The 18,771-nt window shown below is 38.8% G+C and overlaps 2 protein-coding genes across 5 annotated transcripts in view; one reads left to right on the top strand and one right to left on the bottom strand.

The window, feature by feature from the left end:
• On the top strand, nucleotides 1–16,568 carry SLC30A4 (solute carrier family 30 member 4). 3 transcript variants are annotated; one of them, XM_084532905.1, is made up of 7 exons: nucleotides 23–639; nucleotides 5,577–5,723; nucleotides 11,162–11,315; nucleotides 11,562–11,775; nucleotides 12,079–12,184; nucleotides 13,434–13,568; nucleotides 14,231–16,568. In XM_084532905.1, exons 1-7 carry the CDS (start codon nucleotides 246–248, stop codon nucleotides 14,383–14,385), a joined length of 1,305 nt encoding a protein of 434 aa, XP_084389031.1. In that variant the 5' UTR covers nucleotides 23–245; the 3' UTR covers nucleotides 14,386–16,568. The 3 variants fall into 3 exon arrangements, 2 of the variants coding, with proteins under 2 accessions (XP_084389032.1, XP_084389031.1); XM_084532906.1 differs by lacking the exon at nucleotides 5,577–5,723 and having other exon boundaries at nucleotides 20–639; XR_014697046.1 differs by lacking the exons at nucleotides 11,162–11,315; nucleotides 14,231–16,568 and having other exon boundaries at nucleotides 1–639; nucleotides 13,434–13,545.
• The window catches only part of LOC311443052 (normal mucosa of esophagus-specific gene 1 protein), a 16,042-nt gene continuing 12,891 nt past the window's right edge, over nucleotides 15,621–18,771 (bottom strand). For both annotated transcript variants that reach the window (XR_014697047.1, XR_014697048.1), the window contains exon 6: nucleotides 15,621–17,160. The gene's annotated coding sequence lies outside the window, so the exon portion shown is untranslated. The remainder of the gene's footprint in view (nucleotides 17,161–18,771) is intronic.

Genomic DNA, 18,771 nt, shown 5'->3' on the forward strand with positions numbered 1-18,771 from the left:
CGCCTGACGGATCGGCCGCCCGCCCGCCTGCCGCGCATGGCGGCGGCGCTGCTCCCCCTGCGCCGGCGGGGAGGCGGCCCCGCGCCCGGCGCCGCCCGCCCGGCCGCTCCGTGAGCGGGGGAGAGCGGCGGGGAGCCGGGGGCGTCCCGGCCGGCCTCGGTGGGGCCCGGGGTGCGAGGCGGGGGCCATGTCCTGACGGGACGGCGCGGGGGGAGCTCCGCGGACGGTGCCCGGGCTCCGCCGCTATGGCGGGGGCCGGCCTGTGGACGAGCCTCAAGTCCGCGCTTTGGAGGAGCGGGGACCCGGCATTGTTCCTCAACGACTCCAGTGCCTTCGACTTCTCGGACGAGGCGGCCGACGACGACTTCCCCAGGTTTAACAAGCTGCGGGTGGTGGTGGCGGACGACCCGTCGGACGCGGCCCTCGAGCCGCCGGGGAACGGGGTGCACCTGGGCCTGCAGCCCGACGAGGACTCGCTGCCGGAGCGGGGCAGCGCGCTGTGGGGCGCCGGGGGCACGGCGCCGGGCCCCTGCGGCGGCTGCAGCGCCCGGAGGGAGCTCTGCAAGCAGAGGAAGGTGAAGAAGCAGCTGAGCCTCGCGGCTGTCCTCTACCTGCTCTTCATGACGGGGGAGCTCGTGGGTGAGTCGCTGGCCTGCGTCGCCTCTCTCCTTCTGGCCTGGCTCGGTGCTCTGGCATCGTTCTTAATTATTTACCCAGAGAAGCCATCTGTCTGCCGGTCGTGTGGAGAGATCAGTGCCCGTAGCAGTAAGGCCAGAGAGTGAGGATGGAAGTCCACCTGTACTTTTCGTGCAAGAAAAGCAAGGGGTATTGTCAACTTGAGTTCCCTGAATCTCATCGGTTCCCCAGACTGGCAGAAAGCAGGCTTTTTGTTGTCTGTCTAATGGCTTTTTATTTTTGCCCGCTTTGTAAGCTGCTATGGTGTAGCAAGGGAGAAACTGCATGGTGTTGTACGGATAGAAATAAAAGATGAATAATTTCATCCTCAGTATTTTCTAATTCTGCCACAAAATTTTGCTGTTTGCAACGGGAAGAAGAGGGAAATATAGTTCCTAAGGGTGACACTGACCTTGTACCAAAACTCTAATATCTGGGGGGTGCTTATCCTTAGCCATCAGATATGGCAATGCATTCTAGTTTTTACATCCAAAAAGACAAATCCTGTGCAACAATGCAGTCCAGAAACCACTCTCCTGACAACTTCCTGAAGTCCTGCTGTGCTCTGAGCTAGCACATACTCCATCCTGACATAAACCACATGATCAAAGCAAATGAAAATAATAGGTATTTTAATACTTCCTATTACAACAGTTCAGAATACCAAGTAGTTTGATTGAGTTCAAGTATTTGTGGTTTCTATTCGTTAGTACTCAGAAGAAAGCTGTTTTTTTTTAACCTGGAAATTTGTTCCTATATGAGCATTCAATTGTTGTCGGTTAGCAGAATGCATCTGGTGCTCAAGTTCAGCTTTTATTACTCCCTCATAAAGATGCACTATCATTTACTATTCAGGTTGAATAGAACCTGTACATGATACATCAGACTGTACAAAATATGACTGTATTTATAGCCCATAGTGACATGGGCTTGAGATAAAATCTAAAGTTGAAAGTCCCCTGGATGTGTAGATGAGCTCTTGAATGTTATGCCTTTGCCATTATCTAACAATTTTTACAAAGCGTAATATTTATCACTGTTCACTTTTCAATTTCCTATTAGTGTCCCGTTACCATCTATCTTTTGGATATGTCCATGACATTCAGTGTAAGTGCTTGGTGCTCTTCAGCCTCCTGCAGAACGCTGAAACTCTCTCATCCACTTTCCTGATTTAAAGCAGTGGGGAGTGATACATGGTGCCAGCACATGAATGCCTCTATCAGACACCGGACAGCCTGTTATGTTGAGCCAGGTCTATCTAGCAACAGACAATTAATGACAGTTTCTTTTAAATTGCTTGCAATTTAACATACAAGTCTGAGTCACAGAGAATATACTGCCCATAATTCACCAGATAAAAAGAAGTCACAAAAACTTTCTTGAAGTAAGGAATAGATGCTTCAGATGTAGTAACACAGGACTTACTTACCTCTTTCTTCTTCCCTGCCTAACTTAGGTCAGTCTGACTGAAGAGCTGATGATTGCTCATGTGAAGTAAGCTAGTACTCTTGGATCACTTTTTCTAGTGCAGTTCTGCATTGTATCTTTAAGACAGAAACTTCAACAATACGTGTAGGGAGCATACTGGATACTCAGAATCACTGAGTATAAATAATACAGCGTGTCACACATTCATAGGAGACAGAAATTGTCATTTGTTTCAGACAGACCAGATAACTGGCTGCATGTGCACCACAGTTTTGTTTGGAACCTTATTTCAGGAATGTGGGTTAATAGAAAATAGTGGCTTTGTCTCTCAACACCTCGCTCTGGTTAGTCTTTAATAATACTGCCACAATACATCAACTCATCATGGTTCAGCGCTTAGCTTCAGACTTGCAGAGATGTAGCTGAATGCCTGAGTTTGTCCTCTGGCTCTGTTTTCTCTCTGGCTGAGATTTTGGTTCAGTGTGAACTCAGGCAAATTTGATGAGGGATGTAGTGTTATGTCTCGGATGTAGGTGTCCTAAAGGTGACTTCATTGTACTTATATCAGGACTCTGATACACACCAAATTTAGTCTATCTGAAGAAAACTTTGCTGAGTAGTATTCCTGAGCTGTTGGCAGCTTTATGCTGAAGTCACAGACATTCTCTGTTTGGGGGCTTCTGATCTGATTTGCTGCATTGTAGACATCTCCATAGCTAGTGAAGGGACAGCTCTGGGAACAATAGGTGTTGAGAGTAAAAATACTCTCCTTGCTGACGCATCATCCACTGTTTCTCCTGTGCAGCCAGGACTTCTGCAAGCTCAGGTCAGAGTGACTGATTTGTCTGTACAAAGCATTACTACTGTAGTATGAACTCATCATTCTCAGGTTCATGTATGCTGTTACCAGTCCTTTTTCAGGATTTGGGCACAGACACGGACAGTACATAGACCATTAAAATAGTCAAGTATCCAACTTCCAAAGAGAATAAATTGGACTTAGATATCTGCGTGCTTCTGTGGATCCTGACCTGAATGACTTGCCTTAAGGCAAGTACCAAAATAAGTGAAGATGGAGCCTTCAAGTCCTGGATCAGCACCACCCCTATTTAATGTATTTCAGTCCAGCCCCGCACTGTGTTCTGTCCCATTTGGTTTGAAATTGTGGAACTTTTTGAACAAATCTGTAGCTCAGATATTTGTAAAACTTTGTTCATGTCGGACTTTAACTGATTTCTGTGATCTTTGATAGATATGAGTTTCTGCAGAAAAGGCAGAACACCTTATCAGATGATTAATCATCAAACGTTCAGTAAAAATCTTCCTGCTACTGATGTCAAGATGCAGGAAATCTTGTTTGAGCAGCTGATTTGTGAAATCTTGATTGGCTTTTTTTTTTTTCAAGTATAGCCAAGATCGTTAATCCAGCCCACTTCAGTGTTTGTTGTTTTATTTGATGAACAGTCATTGTAAAAGTCAGATAAGATAATTTACACTCCCTGGGAACCAGTTTGAATGAAGAAATGGAAAACACTGCAACTCCTAGTTATCTTTCCTGACAGGATTTGATGCATTCAGTTATGTTCAGAGATTTCTGATTGATCATTCATGAGGAGGATTCCTGTCCTTCACAGGTCAGTGAAAACAGTGGTGGTGAGCCATCAGGCCTTCTGTTTGTAAAGACTGGAGATGTCTCCCCCCACAGTTGCTGACTGTGTTTAAACAGCCCCTGGGTAGTACTTCACCAAGCAATGAACCAGGATGTTTGGAACACAGAGAACCTTCAATTTCAGAATTTCATTCATCTCAATGCTATTTTCTTAACCCATGTGCTATATTAAGACTACCTTCAGTATCTGAATTCCTTCCTTCTAATTTTATTTTTGAAGTCCTAAGAGACTAGCTGAAATGGAATTGACTCATCTTAGACTGAAGTACCTCTCAAAATTTAATACATGTGAATTAACATACATACTTTAAATGATCATACACGTAAACTCTTGAAGTGAATGGCCTTGGATAGAAATCGTTTTCTTCTGTGTTGACTATAAAACTGGCTGAGTTGCACATTTCTAAGTCATATTTTTTTTAAATTATGTGTGAAAACAAATTAACTCAGAACGGCAAGGCATTACCCATTTTAATAATAATAATAATAAAAAAAGCAACCCTGCTGAATTGCTGAGGTTTAAAAACCTCATTATCTTTGAGCCTTTGGAGAATTTCAGCCTCTAAAGAATTTGACTTAGGAACAACTAAAGACAGGTGTTGGGGGGAAAGGAACTGTTTGAACTGTGGTATTTTCAGTAATTACAGGCAGTACAAGCAACTATGTTATGTTTTGCTGCTTGTATGGTTGGGGGAAGAGTATAGCTTGATTTGCAGATGGGCACACTCATGGATGGACAGGGACACACAAATTTTATAACAGATCTTGAAAGCAATCAGCCTGTTGTGAATTTGCCTTTGCTATTTCTTCATGGTCAACCTCTTCACTAAGAGGCTTTTAATTATATACAAAGATACCTTTACTTGAAATGTTAATTGGAGCCTCAAGCCTGGCAAATAGTGTGCCAGCTGCACACTCTGCTTGGTAGAATCTATGGTTTGAATAAGTCTCAAGGTAAAATGAGAAACTAAATCATAGAAGAAATGACACTAAAGATGTAATATTTTCTGAGAAAATGGGCTTATCCTCTTGCGTACGGAAGACACCACAGTCTGTCCTTGATTCCTCATTTGGATAAGGGATGCCTAAGAGAGGCACATTGTTTAAACCTCTGTCATCCATCTAACAGTAGCATTAGCAATTGAAACGGAACAAAGGTATTAACCTTTGCTCTGTGGGTATTTGTCTCAATGCAGCTCATAATTATAAGAAAAAATTATGGCAATAAATAAAGAAAAATGCTGTGCAAGTGAAAGTTACTATCAGCAATATATATTAGCAGAATTTATATGCCCCTTCCAGGACAGGGAATGATGAAGGTTAAAAGATAATGTAATGAAAATAAAAAGGGGGCAGTGTGAATTACTTTGTCATTGAGTCGTTGTATGTCTGTCCCTGTTCCATAACATCAAAATATTCAACAGCTTTAATTTAATTAAAAAAAAAAAAAAAAAAGGTTCAGTTGATTAAACATACACAATTATCTATAGAGAAAAGATACTGAACTATTTTGGACCTGATCTTGCAAACACTATGAAGCAAACAGTGTCAGTGAAAATAACAGGACTGAATCCTTTCTATGTTACCCTAATGGAAGGCACGCTTCACTGCATTTCTAACTATGATAGCTTTGAACTATAACATGGCATGTTGATTGTAGTGGCAAAAAATATCCCTGTTCAGTGATTTTAAGTACTCTCATGCACTTAATGCGGTGTTCTGAAAATAAGTAACTGGAGGTTGTGCTAAGAGGATCCAGAATCACAAAGATCGTATGTCTTGACTTTTCCAAATTTCTTTTCAGGTGGATATGTTGCTAACAGTCTAGCAATTATGACAGATGCACTTCACATGTTAACTGACCTTAGCGGTATTATTTTGACCCTGCTTGCTGTCTGGCTGTCTGCAAAGTCTCCAACAAAGAGGTTCACTTTTGGATTTCATCGCTTAGGTAGGTAGATACCAGCTTTTGCTATTAACAGAGTATTTTAAGCAACAACTAAAAAGAATATCTAATTGTAGAAGAAGAGATAACTAGAAGGACAACAGTAACAAACAAAAGTAACTTCGACACCCTGCCTGTAATGTCCTTTCACTGCTCTGGCTATTTTGGATCTGCTACATGGGTTGTATTGCCACAAGAGAATAAATCACTTGTGCAAAATTGTAATCAGTACTGTACCGTACTGAACTTGAGGTAGCAGTGAGCCTGAACTCTTGAGTTGTCCATGCTAGGTCACAGTCTGGTATCTACTGTGCCGTAAACCAACTTGATCCGCAGTGGGGAAACTGGCAAGGAGGCATAAAAACAATTAAAGGTGACCAGTTGTGGCTGAAAGTCTGGCCTGGCCTCTTCACAGGTTTAGACAAATGCTCCTTTTGATTACTACTGAACTTCATCATTAGGTCATTGCATCAGACCTTTTTATTGAATTTTAAACCTCAGCCAAATTCAAGTTATCAAACTTCAGAGTTTCACTCACTGGGAGTAGGATTAGTCTCTCAGTCTCTGTGGAACAATGATTAATTAGATTCAGAGTTAAATTCTGAATGGCTGTTTTATCTTCCATCATCATGAGGAAGGTTTTCAGACTATTGGGGAATTGGATACACTGAGACATTGTAAGTAAGACTTCCGACAAATGAACCATTGCCTAGAAAGTTTAAAAAGGGTTCAGAGGAGGAAAGCTATCCCCAGCAAAAACATGAGTGGGTATTCAGCTGTGTTTCACAGCTCACCCATAGTTACTGGGCTGCTGCATTAAGTCAGGTGCCTGTGCACCTTTGTGCTGTGGAATGGAGGTCTGTTGAGCAGGAGGGGTACGTTCACTGGTGTATCACTGTTACTGTTTGTGTGACAGCTACATGGAGGAGCTTGGTGATGCAGGAGCTATGTGTGTCAGTCGGCTGTTTACAACAGTTTGTTGCCGGTGCGCTGCACTTACAAAGCCCCAGTGACTTCAGTAGAATTATGATACTGGAAAAAAAAAAAAAAAAACAAACTATGCAATATGAATATTGATACTTTAATCCAGAACTAAAAAGTTTTGTAGAGTATAGGACCAGATAGCTCTGCAAGATGTCTCAGAAATCACTATTCCTCTTGCACCCCACAAACCACACGAAGCAGAGATTAAAATGTACCCTTGTATCCAGTACAGTAAGTTATTCCACCTCTGCCTGTTTTAGGTGTTTGTAAAAAAGAAACAAGCAGAATTATGTACTAAACCTTGGAAGGACTTTTCAGGATTCATTTTACTTGATGTTTGGAAGTGTAATGATGCTAAAGGGTGCTTTCTTGTGGTTGCTATCTGTATTGGTTATTAATAGTTTATAATGTACAGTTGCAGTTTTGGACTTGCAGATATTTTCCCAAAAGCTTCAATTTATGCTTCATGAAATAGATAATTTCTAGCATTACAGCTTGCTACATCTCCTCTATACTTTCTATAGCGTATATTTTTTCAAGGAATTTCACAGTCTTGTATAGTCATAGTATTTAATTCTTATACTGACTGCCAGACAGCAGCAGAATCCAACAACTCCATCACTCCTAGTCATTTGTCATCAGTTAGTCACTAATGCGTGAATGCATAACTGTACACTAGCAAAGATCTTTGGGCTTTAGCAAGAAAGCATTAACAATGCCAGCATTTCCCATTACAAACTTTTCTTTCAAGAAGTTTTAATTTTGTGATAGGAGTCCCCCCTAATACTGAAACCTGACCTTGCAGGTATGCTTCTGGCACTTGGCTCATACTCTCCACAAGGATGTTTGCTAGCATTTAGACGTACCTTAACCTCATTAAAAAAAAATAAAAGTCAGTAGTTTATACATCTTTACAATTCTTCTAAAACAAAAATATAAATAGAACGAACACGACACCTTAAAACAGGAACTATTCTTAAGAAAAAAATAAACTTTTGTTTAACCATCAAATATTACCCAATTATATAATTTTTCACTTATTAATTCAGGGGTTCCATAGCACTCTGCAGAGAGGAATCCCTCAGGATTACTGCCACCTCGCTTTTTGCATTATTTTTGCCCCATTTTACTGCCAAGAAAAATAATGATCAGACTGATCAATCCAGTACGTGACTTGTGGGCCGGATCTGGCCCATACAATCAGTCTGTATCACCCATCATCTTCTCCCTGGAGAAGAGAGCGACCAGCAGCAATTCCTCCTTTCTGTCTGCTGCCCAGTGAGGCCAAGCTATCAAACATGGCAATAGGTCACCCAGATAGATTGTAGAGTCTGGTGGAAATACTCAAAACCTGGCTGGACACAGCCCTGAGCAACCTGCTGTAGTTGATCCTGCTTTGAGCAGGGGATTGGACCAGACTAACTCCAGAGGCACCTTTCTACTCAACCATTCCGTGAGATTACATGTTAGCAGCAGCATAGCAATCAGTAGGGGAGAACTAGAGCCTGTGGGGGTGGGAACAGAGTTCCTGTGGTTGCAATGAAAAAAGGGAAAGTTGGTAAAGATCTTGCAAGAAATTCTCAAAACCTTGATCCAGGCTCTGTGAGTACTGAAGATGGGATTGTTGAAAATGACCCTATACTTTTTTTTTAAGTCATATTTGTAAAGTTTATTTGCCGATTTCAGGCACCCTTTCTGAATGTTGTGGCCTTAGGACCCGGTTTCACACTTCAGTGAATGCTGTCTATGGAACAAAGCTACTTCTGGGCTATATTCTTGTTATAATGCATTTTTCCAAATATCCTGTGCTGTAAGAAGTTTGTCAGCAAAATAATATGAGCTCAACAATAGCCTGAATTTCATGAGATGGTAAAACATAGCAATGTGAAAAATAGGGTGGAGATTGAGCATCTGTAACAGGAAAAAAAAAAAAAAAAAGTAGAACAGTTGTTTGAAGCTAGGAGTATGTACAAGAATTTTCATGGCCAATCTGCTTTGCATTAAATTTTAAGATAATCTATACATAAACTAAGCACAAAAACATGACAATCAAGTGCTTCTAAGTGTTCATTATCAGTTTTGTTTGCAGAACCATGAATTTTCATACTTGTACACATAAGTGTAGCACTGTAAAGAAAACATTTGTTGATTGTCTAGTCAAATTCCAGAAGAAAGCACTGTTTTTCATCTGTTTTAATTCTCTTTGAATGTGTAATATGTATGCTCCATCTTTATTGTATTCCCTTTTCAGTGGTGAAAGGGAAGCTGACAGATTCAGGAATGAGTTAGAGAAGTGAATACAAAATAATGAAGCTTGCAGTCTTATCTGAAAAGGGTTATATATGCTTGAAGCCAAAAATAATTCTGTTTCACCAAGTGGAGCTACCTCCTTCTCAGCAAGACAGCGAGCAGATTTAAACACAGATATGAAACTTGGCATCTTTCCACTGCTGCAGAGACGACGTCAGTAATGACAGATCAGTCAGGCTACTGACACAGTGCATACTTCATTTCACAAGTGAAAGATCTCAGCACAAATCTATAGTGTCAAGATGACAATGTGAAAAAGACTGCAAGGAAAACACTGGTTTCTGTTGCAGAAAACATGGTTTTATATTATAAAACCACAGTTTCACAAACAGGAATTAGAAAAAAAAAAAAACATTGTGGAAAACCAAAGTGTGTGTGTGTGTTGGGGGGGGGAGGCTGTTACCCTGAGTAATCTGTGGACATTATAAAGAAAGCTACCACTTGCAGGGGTTATTTCTAGGACTTCATTATTGCTCTGAAGTCAGAAGTTGTGACAGTTGCCATTCAGAGCCTTGTTACCACCTGGTAATGTTGGCACTAATCCAGACATCCACACACTAGGACTGAGTACATTGGCATGAGTTTCTTCTCCCATAACAAATTCAGTGTATTGGTCAAGTGATTTTGGTGGTATGAGAAGCTTTTATACCTGCGTGTTCTTTACTGTTATATTCAATAAATAAAGGCAATTATTTATTAGAAATGACACCTCCAGTAGCCAAAGCTGCATTGCACACTGGCAGATTTAAAGCAGAGGGAGAAGGGAGGCAATTCTGAGATCAATCTTCCTACAGCTGTCACATAGCCAGGAGCTGAATTTTGCCCTTCCTCAGGAATAAATCAGGGCAAGAGGAAAGAACAACAGTTATAATTCAATGCAAATAACTTCCAACCCTGATCTTTGAACTCACAGAGGAAAACTAAGATCCCAGTGATCCATCTGACATGTGACAATAGTAAGCCTTATGCATAGTGATTAAAAATTACTCAGGCATGGCTGCAGATTTACTTGCAATACAATGGAGCTAACTTTAAGATTTTCCTAGTACTTTTTATAGCCCTGCATTAACTTGCTTATAACTGAGACAGTCTTATCTGGGAAAGCCAGAAAGCCACAAAAGGTCAATCATTTTTGGTATATGAAGCTAGAGTGAAAAAGTGCACATTTATGTGAAATCTAGTGACCCCTATGTTATTTAAAATAGGGTCCTAAAACCACAGGATGGACTCATCATCCTCAGGTTTTATGTATACTGTCACCAGCCCTGTTTCATTACCTGGGCACCGAGGCAGACAGCATTAAGGTCCAAACCCATAAAATATTCAGGCCACTTTCCATCAGAGCAGCGGGAGCCTTGTGGGGAGCTATAACTACTTATCACAGAGGCAAATGGCAGCAGACATTCTGGGATGAAATTTTTTTAATTTACTTTCTTCATACTGATGTCATGTGCCCTTTTGAAAGTCTGGATGATCAGATAGAATTCCTATATTACAGCATTGGTCATAACACTCCTACCTTTGTGAAATATGAGGTTTTAGTAATCATTCAGTAGTATTAAAACATCACATGTCAATACTGAGACTTACATTAAGCAATGCTTCATGGCCGAAATGTACACATGTACACGTACATGTCAACAAGCTCAGGACTGATGTCTGACAAGTTTGTATGGTTCAGTTCCTTACTCTTATAACTTTTTCCCCTTCTAAATACAAAAGGATACATACAAAGTCACCTCTAAATCTAGTTTAACACTGTAGACATTTGAAGTCAACCTTTCTTTGTAGGAGATCTCAAACACCACCAGCCCACCTAATTTTCCTCTCCTTCAGGCAGGGCCTTTGTCTGTGACTTCTCGGACAAAAGTTCTAGGTGGTCTGATCAAGTCACCATCATTGCCTGTTTTTAGCATAACTGGAGAAAACATGACTTGTCGAACACACTGACAAGGCTGTGTGAAGGTGTTGACTGAAACAAGCTACACCATTTATTAAGTGTATTTGTGAATTATATTTACAACGTGCTAGTTGTGCATTAGTGCCATAATACACACAAAAAAATAAAATAATTAAGGCTGTGTCCATGTTATAATTCGGAAGTAGATCCAAGACTCATTTTTATAATGTTGTTTCCTTTCTGTTTGCAGAAGTATTGTCAGCCATCATTAGTGTATTGCTGGTCTATATCCTTATGGCATTCCTTTTGTATGAAGCTGTTCAAAGAACTATCCATATGGACTATGAAATAAATGGCGATATCATGCTGATTACAGCAGCCGTTGGTGTTGCAGTTAACTTAATGTAAGACCTCCCTTTCTCTCCATTAATGCTCATAAATGCATTTCTGAATAAACTGTTAATTCATTCATGGCCTGTAATTTTCTCATGGGACATCATTTTGCTGGACCTCTTCATTCTCATAAAATAAGACTGGAAATGATATTGAGTTTTACTTTCTCCATTCTTTATAATTTCTTTCCTTTAAAACAAAAACTCACCAAGCCCTAAAGCCTGTTTCTCGGAATGTTTTTCTTCTTTCTCTTTCAGAATGGGTTTTTTGCTGAATCAGTCCGGACATCTTCATTCTCACTCCCATTCCCACCCTCACTCCCACATACCTCAGTCAAACTCTCCCAGCACAGCCCACAGCAGCAGCCACGGACACAGCAGCCTTGCAGTGAGAGCAGCATTTGTACATGCCCTTGGGGACTTGGTACAAAGTATTGGTGTGCTGGTAGCTGCATACATCATACGTTTCAAGGTAAGTAATGGCTAATCTTTGAGGTAGGGTGGGATATATATATTTTTTTTAATTTCACTTGAAGTGATTAAATTAAAAAGAGACTTACTTTTCTAAGTTAAGAAAATAATATACTTTGTGATGTCCTATTAGAAGCTTCATATAGTTATGTAAAACAGGCAAGGACCATTTTATATTTTGTAATTATCAAAAAAGAAATCTTCATATAAGTCAGAGTTCTAAGTAACTGCATTTTATGAGTCACATTTTTAAAAATGAGCGTGTTTTCATACATCCTTTAACACTTTGTAACTTCCCTTCCAGCCAGAATACAAGATTGCTGATCCTATATGTACATACGTATTTTCCATACTGGTGGTTTTGACAACAGTCCGAATTCTGTGTGACACAGGAGTTATCATTCTGGAAGGTAAGATCCACACAGTTTGCTTTGCTTTACATGTCAAATACTGGTAAACTCTGGTACAGAGGGGAAAATGCCAGCAACATTTTTTGCATTATTATAACTGACATGCCCACTACAACTACATTATCTAGTACTTCCATGTTATGAAAGTGAGAACATAGGGATGAAGAAAAAAAAATACTGTTGACTTTTACTACAAGGTAAAATCAAGGACCTCAGCATATTCGATATCAAGTGCTTTTTTTGACATTTAGGAAAAAGCAAAAAAAAACCTTTACCTTGAAGGCAAAAATAGTGAAACCTGAATTAAGAAACCCGAATCAGCTCCAAGGCAACAGCTGAGATTTAGCTGGGCAAAATAGATAAGGCAAACTAATGGTGTATCAAATTCCAGATCTTTGAGTTGTAGCTCTTTGCAAAGGTATCCAGCTGCCATAAAAATGTCAGAATTAATGGTGCTATCAGAAGTGATAGCACCATTGTTTTAATGTATGCTAGAGAATTTTTCCAACTGGTCCTTTTTCAAGGATCTCCAGCAAACAGACTTCCAAGGAATCCACATAAAATCTTTTTAAGGCAGCCTTTCAAAATTAATGTTTCAATTGTAAATGAATATTTTAAAATAAACTTTTCATTTAGAAACAAAACATCTAGCTTGTTGAAGCATTCAAAAAATACCCCAAAACAACAAAACCCTACTCTGATATACATGCAGTTTGAAGCCTATTCAAATACTTATTTCTATGAAATTGTTCAACAACTTAACTCGCAGTTCTAAATCAGTTACTTCTCTGAATCAGAAATTGGAAACCTACCCTCATGCATATTTTTGTCAAGTTTTAGTAACACAACAAAGAGCTTTTTAGGATTAAAAAAATCTGGATAATGATACAAGTTTTCCTTTGAAGAGTTTGAGCTTAGCAGTTACTAGGAGCTGTAGTAAAAAGTTGTATCTCCACAAGTACATTGCTCTAAAGGGTGTGATGTTGGCTACTGTTAGAGACTGGATTCTGGAATGGACAAATTGCATTTGAGACAACAGCATAATTTCTGTACTACTTAAGTATACATAATGACTTAATATGGCAATTTGCATATTCTTCTCTTTTGGTAACTTAAAGATACTAAACATTTTAAACAACACAAATTATAAACTCTTTCAATGTTTTGAGATCTGCCATGATAGCTTATTTGAAAAGCCACAGAGTTTGCAGAAGACTGAATTAATTTTGTCTTGTATTTGGTATCACAGGAGTTCCCAGGCATTTAAATGTGGATCGCATTAAGGAAGACTTGTTGAAAATTGAAGATGTTTATTCTATAGAAGATTTAAACGTTTGGTCTCTCACTGCAGGAAAAACAAATGCCATAGTCCACTTGCAATTAGGTAAGATGCTATACAGCATAATTTCAGATTAAGTCCAACTTGGGTGGGGGAAACAAAAACCAACCACTTTTTCCTCTAATCTTCTTTATATTCTCATTTAAGTAGATCTATAAAATACCATTCTGGTGGAAAAAAATCAACTAACTATGCTTTCGTACAGTGAGGTATAGAAACCATTAGCCAAGAAGGACAAATATAAATGAAAATCATGCAAAGAAAATATATTTATACTGAAACATCCAGTATGGAATGATACGTACTTTGGTGTGGAAAGAATTTCTCTTCAGAAATTCCCATATTTTGTCTAGGGAAAGGCCAGGTGAAGTTCTAAACCAGCACGTGGAACAATCTGACATATGGAAGATTGTATGCTTTGTCAAAAAATGCTGATTTAGGGATCTAATATATTGCCATGCCTATCAATTCTTAGGATAGAAGTTCTACCCCCTCATCCTCCCATCTAAATTATTTATTTTTATCAAGATATAGTTATGGTTGCAGGATAAGGCCTAAAGGTGTAAAATAATACATAGTGCGTGTGTGTGTATATATGAGTGAGCAATTACTTGAGTTGGTAGCTGAGTGTGGTAAGTATGAAAACAGCTAGATTGTCCAGTTTTCTTAACAACTGAATTCTATTAAATATTTTCTTGATTTTGCAGTTCCTGGTAGTTCATCTAAATGGGAGGAAGTTCAGTTCAAGGCCAGACAACTGCTGCTGAACACCTTCGGAATGTACAAATGCTCTGTCCAGCTTCAGAGTTACAAACAAGAAACAAGCAAAACCTGTGCAAGTTGTCAGAGTTCCAGTGCCTAATTTCATATGTTTTGGGAACTGCTGCCTTATTCTTTATCTTGTAGTCAAAGACAGACTGAGAGCAATAAATGCAAAATGAAAATGATCAAATAACATTAATTAATATGTGGATTTGTACCATATAACACGCAGCAGGGAGAGCTAGTGCTGCAAAAAGCGCAGTGGTTGCCCTACGGAACATGTATTTAATTCTTTCCCTTGTACTGGTTTATTCAAGTTGTTATGATTTTGAGACAAAATTGTTTTCAGGTTGTTTACAAACTGAAGTGTGGCTCTGCAGATACCTCACAAATTACAGTTTGAGATTGTCCTTTACTGGCTGTGCACCATAAAGTAACTGCACTCTAAACAGAGCATCAAGCATTCAGTATTTCAATTAAAATCATGCCAGGGTTCCATACACCATGAACCTCAAACTCATACAGTATTTTTATAATAATCATTTTCATACAGTCTCTTAAATCATGATGCATGCAGTGCTAGCTGACTTCTTTTATAAGTGGTCTTTTTGGAGACATGGCAAAATACAGAATTTACTGTAACCAGACCAGAAACTTAGCTTTAATCTGGGCATTCAGGGATCCAGACACGAAGATCCTTGCCCAGACTTCTGCTGGGCAACTACATACCCAACACTGGACCCAAAGTGTTCTAAATGATCGGTTATCTTTAATGTACTTTAGAATAGGGTTTATACTTTAGAAACAGGTTATTTATTTTACAGAGTTTTGACTTGTAAGATTAAATTTATTATTAATAATTTTGATCATCTAAACCAACATTTGATTCACATTAAAAGGCCAGTTATTAGCATGTATTCCAATTAATACATGTGCTGTAATTCAAACATTATACATGATTTTTTTTTGTTAAAACAGAAAATCAAATGCTAGAAACGATAACTGACATGAAGTTACTCTCAAATTCATTCTACAGACATGTAAGTTCCTTAGATCTACTAAAAGGAAAGCAGGGAGCAGCAGTTTTAGATGTACTATTCCCTCAGTCTCAGATCTCCGACTTTTTCATCTTTGCTTTGAGGTGGTATCCTCACAGGAGAGCCACTGCAATAGCAGTCCCCCCCTAATTAGCTTTATGAATAAAATAAAACCTAAGCAAGCTCAGTAATCTAACGTACATTGGGCAACGCTAATGTAGCCTTTCTATGTCTGTAGGTTGCTTCCTCTTATTGGTTGAGAGACAGAGCAATTGGAAAAGACTTTTTCATCCCAATGCTTCAAAGTCCACAAAGCTGAATTGTTTTGGCTCATGGTGTTGATCCTTGTACTTTCAACCTACAAAGGATAATAAAACAACCCTTTTACCTGTCCCTAAGCTATCATACATCCAGATTTACACCTGTTTCTGAAGTTAGTTAGATTGAAGAAGCCAAGGGCAACAGGAATATGACCTGTTGAGTTCAATAAACAGAACTTCAAGTATTTTTTGTTTATTCTGCACTTTGATCTTTATGCAAAACTTCCACTGACATCAGGAGTAGTTCCATACGTGGATCAAAAAGGAAAATTTTGGCCCAATAATGGATATTGTGATACTCAGCTGTGAATGCTTAAGCTATTGTCTGTCTTGAAACTTGCTGGAGTCTCACATATTCATCAGGGTGATCTCTATCTGCAATTGGTATTAATAACCTTGGCTTGTTTTCTCTTTTTTTTTTTTTGAGGTAGCTATCACATGATGAATTTGCAAAGGTGAAAACTGACAACACAGTATTATTTTGGACAAAGTACTCATAACACTGGATTATGTTTGTATCTGTTCTGGCAAGAAATGGGAACATGAGTACAACATACCAGTAGATATATCAGAGGCAAAGGAGCACCATACATGGAAAGTTAATGCTTCAATACAAACACCATCATTAATTAAGCCATATCACAGTTCATGAAAAGCATGCATCCCATCCTTACAAACTTCCTAACAACAAAAAAAGAAACCACAACAGGTATTTTGCACATACTAATACTCAAATAGGTTTTAATTAACTTGGGGTTTACAGTTGATGTAATTAGAAGTTGAAGTACAGTAGACATGTATTGTATTTGGAGTTTTTTATTGTAATGATTTACTACATGTTCGTTTAATTAAGAAAAAGCAAAAGTGTTGTTTTATTGTGGGTTTTATTAAATCAATAATTAAAATTCACATTGTTGTCTTATAAATTTGTATTGCTATTTCTTGTCTTTGATTCTTACAGCAGTTGTTTTTTGAAGCTTAACTCAGGTGACACTGTTTAAAATAAATTATGGCTCCCTCTTTAGTCAGGACAACTTAAGTCTTGTTATTTCCTATGCAATAATTGCAGGCTGGAAAATATAAACAAAGTATGGTGAAGAAACAGCCATAAAGCAACTGGCAAGGCATTCTTGAAGCCCTTCAGTCACCCCAGAGGTGCCCTTGTTATCAAGGCCTATGGACTAACTGGAAGGAGTTCACAGAAAAAAACAGAATACAATCTAGAATAAAAGAATCCATGCATCTGTATCAGGAAGACTCTGAAGTAGAGACTCCCTATTTTAAGGTCTTAAGGTCTCACATAGCAATTGGTATCTGTATGGCTTACCTCTAACCCTTTTCTTAGTCTTTATAGATCAGGACAAAAGTTGTCTGGCAGTGCTGCATTTCATGTAAGATCTCAGTACTCTTCTGAATCCGTTATTAATCCGTAACAAAAGGAATACACAATTTATAACACTCCTAGTGATGTGTACTCTACACTCCTGTGTACACTTCTGTGTAGAGTACAACAGAACTCTAAAAATAAACAAATTGAAATAGTTAGCACACTTACAATTAATAGAGAATTCTTGAGAAAGTTTATTTGCAAATAAACTACAGGGAATATATAATCTAACATGCATTAACAGTGCTCTGGTAAGTGTAAAGTGGCTATTAAAGAATGCAAGTTATAGATATTGTAAGATCATTTTTCAGTCATCACCTTAGAGGAAAATGACATTGGTATAAACAAGAATCGTAGTGCCTTTCCAAGCAGCTCTGCAGCACATCCAGATTATTTCACCTGGTTATCACAAGATGATTTACATGTCCTCATACCTCTCTATTCATCATTGTAAACCCTTCTGCTTGAAATGAGAATGCCTTTACTTTTTGGGTTGTCCCTACCCAATAGGCACCTAAAATTTGAAGCTTCCACAGCTAGTATTCCTGCTTCCAGAGATGTGCCAAAATGCTATTGCTGATCGAACGGCTAAAATTCTATGAAAATTCTGTCACCTCTAACAGTCTACATTGGGAAGAAGTTTCTCTCATCTTAATCTGTGATTTTACTCATCTTCTCCTGAAATATAGATACAACTTTGATGACTACCCATATTTTTTTTATTTTATTTTATTTTTTATTTTTTTACAAGGAGTGGACTGCAAACCCTTGCATTCTGCTCATATTCTTAAGTGTTCTTATGCTAAGACGGAACTTAACATAAACCAATTTTATTTCTGAATTAGTGTTTTCCTTGCTTAATGAAGATTTTTACTTTCTAAATTGTGTTGACACTCCTTTCAATACTAGCAGCACTTTTTTCTATACCAGTAGGATTACCATGTAAAATGTTATACCTGAACTTGGTCTTCAACATCCAAACTGGCACTGCCAAAAGTCTTTTTCTTGATTTTCTTTGTACATTAAGAAAAAAAACATGTATCTTCCCCCTTCCCTAGACCCCTTAATCCACTTCCCAGCTTCTCCTCACCCTTGTTCTTGGTTAAGAAATTACACTGGACACTAACTGCCACTCTGTGCTCTGGGGATGGCAAATCCCCTTTGCTTTTACTCTTCTCATTTAATTCTCCACAGCCGAATGCTCTAGGAAGGACAATACCTGCCCTTCCGTTCTGTGAGATACCTGACAACTTTGGAAGCTGCTGAAATAAATGCTTATCCTTTCCATTTACTTCTATGCAGTTATGACAGCAATCTGTTCTTAGAACGCATGCCTGCCTGCTTTCTACTTTTACAGCTGTAAAATAATGATAATCCAAATCTATATTTTTACTCCTTTATCTATTTTCCTTTTCTCCATGTATTGTGTTTCCTCAGTTTCACAGTTTCTTCTGTTGAAAACTGCCAGTGGTAAAATGCGTGACGTAATTTAGTCACTTCTATTAAGATTATGAAGCATGCACACTTTTGCAGCACCAATTTCTGCAGAAAAACAAGCCACTTCATGAACACAATTATGGCTTTATCCATATGGTGACTGCTTTATGATTTCCTTACTGTTATACCTGCTGAAAAGATCAGTGGTTGTTCTAGGGTTGTGAGTAGCATATGAGGACAGTTAAGGCTGTCTGCCCAGGAAACGTCCCACTGCACTCAGTGCCAATACAGACAGGGATCTTAGG

Source organism: Aythya ferina (genome assembly GCF_964211825.1).
Source record: "Aythya ferina genome assembly, chromosome: 11".
In the NCBI taxonomy this organism is placed as follows: Eukaryota; Metazoa; Chordata; class Aves; order Anseriformes; family Anatidae; genus Aythya; species Aythya ferina.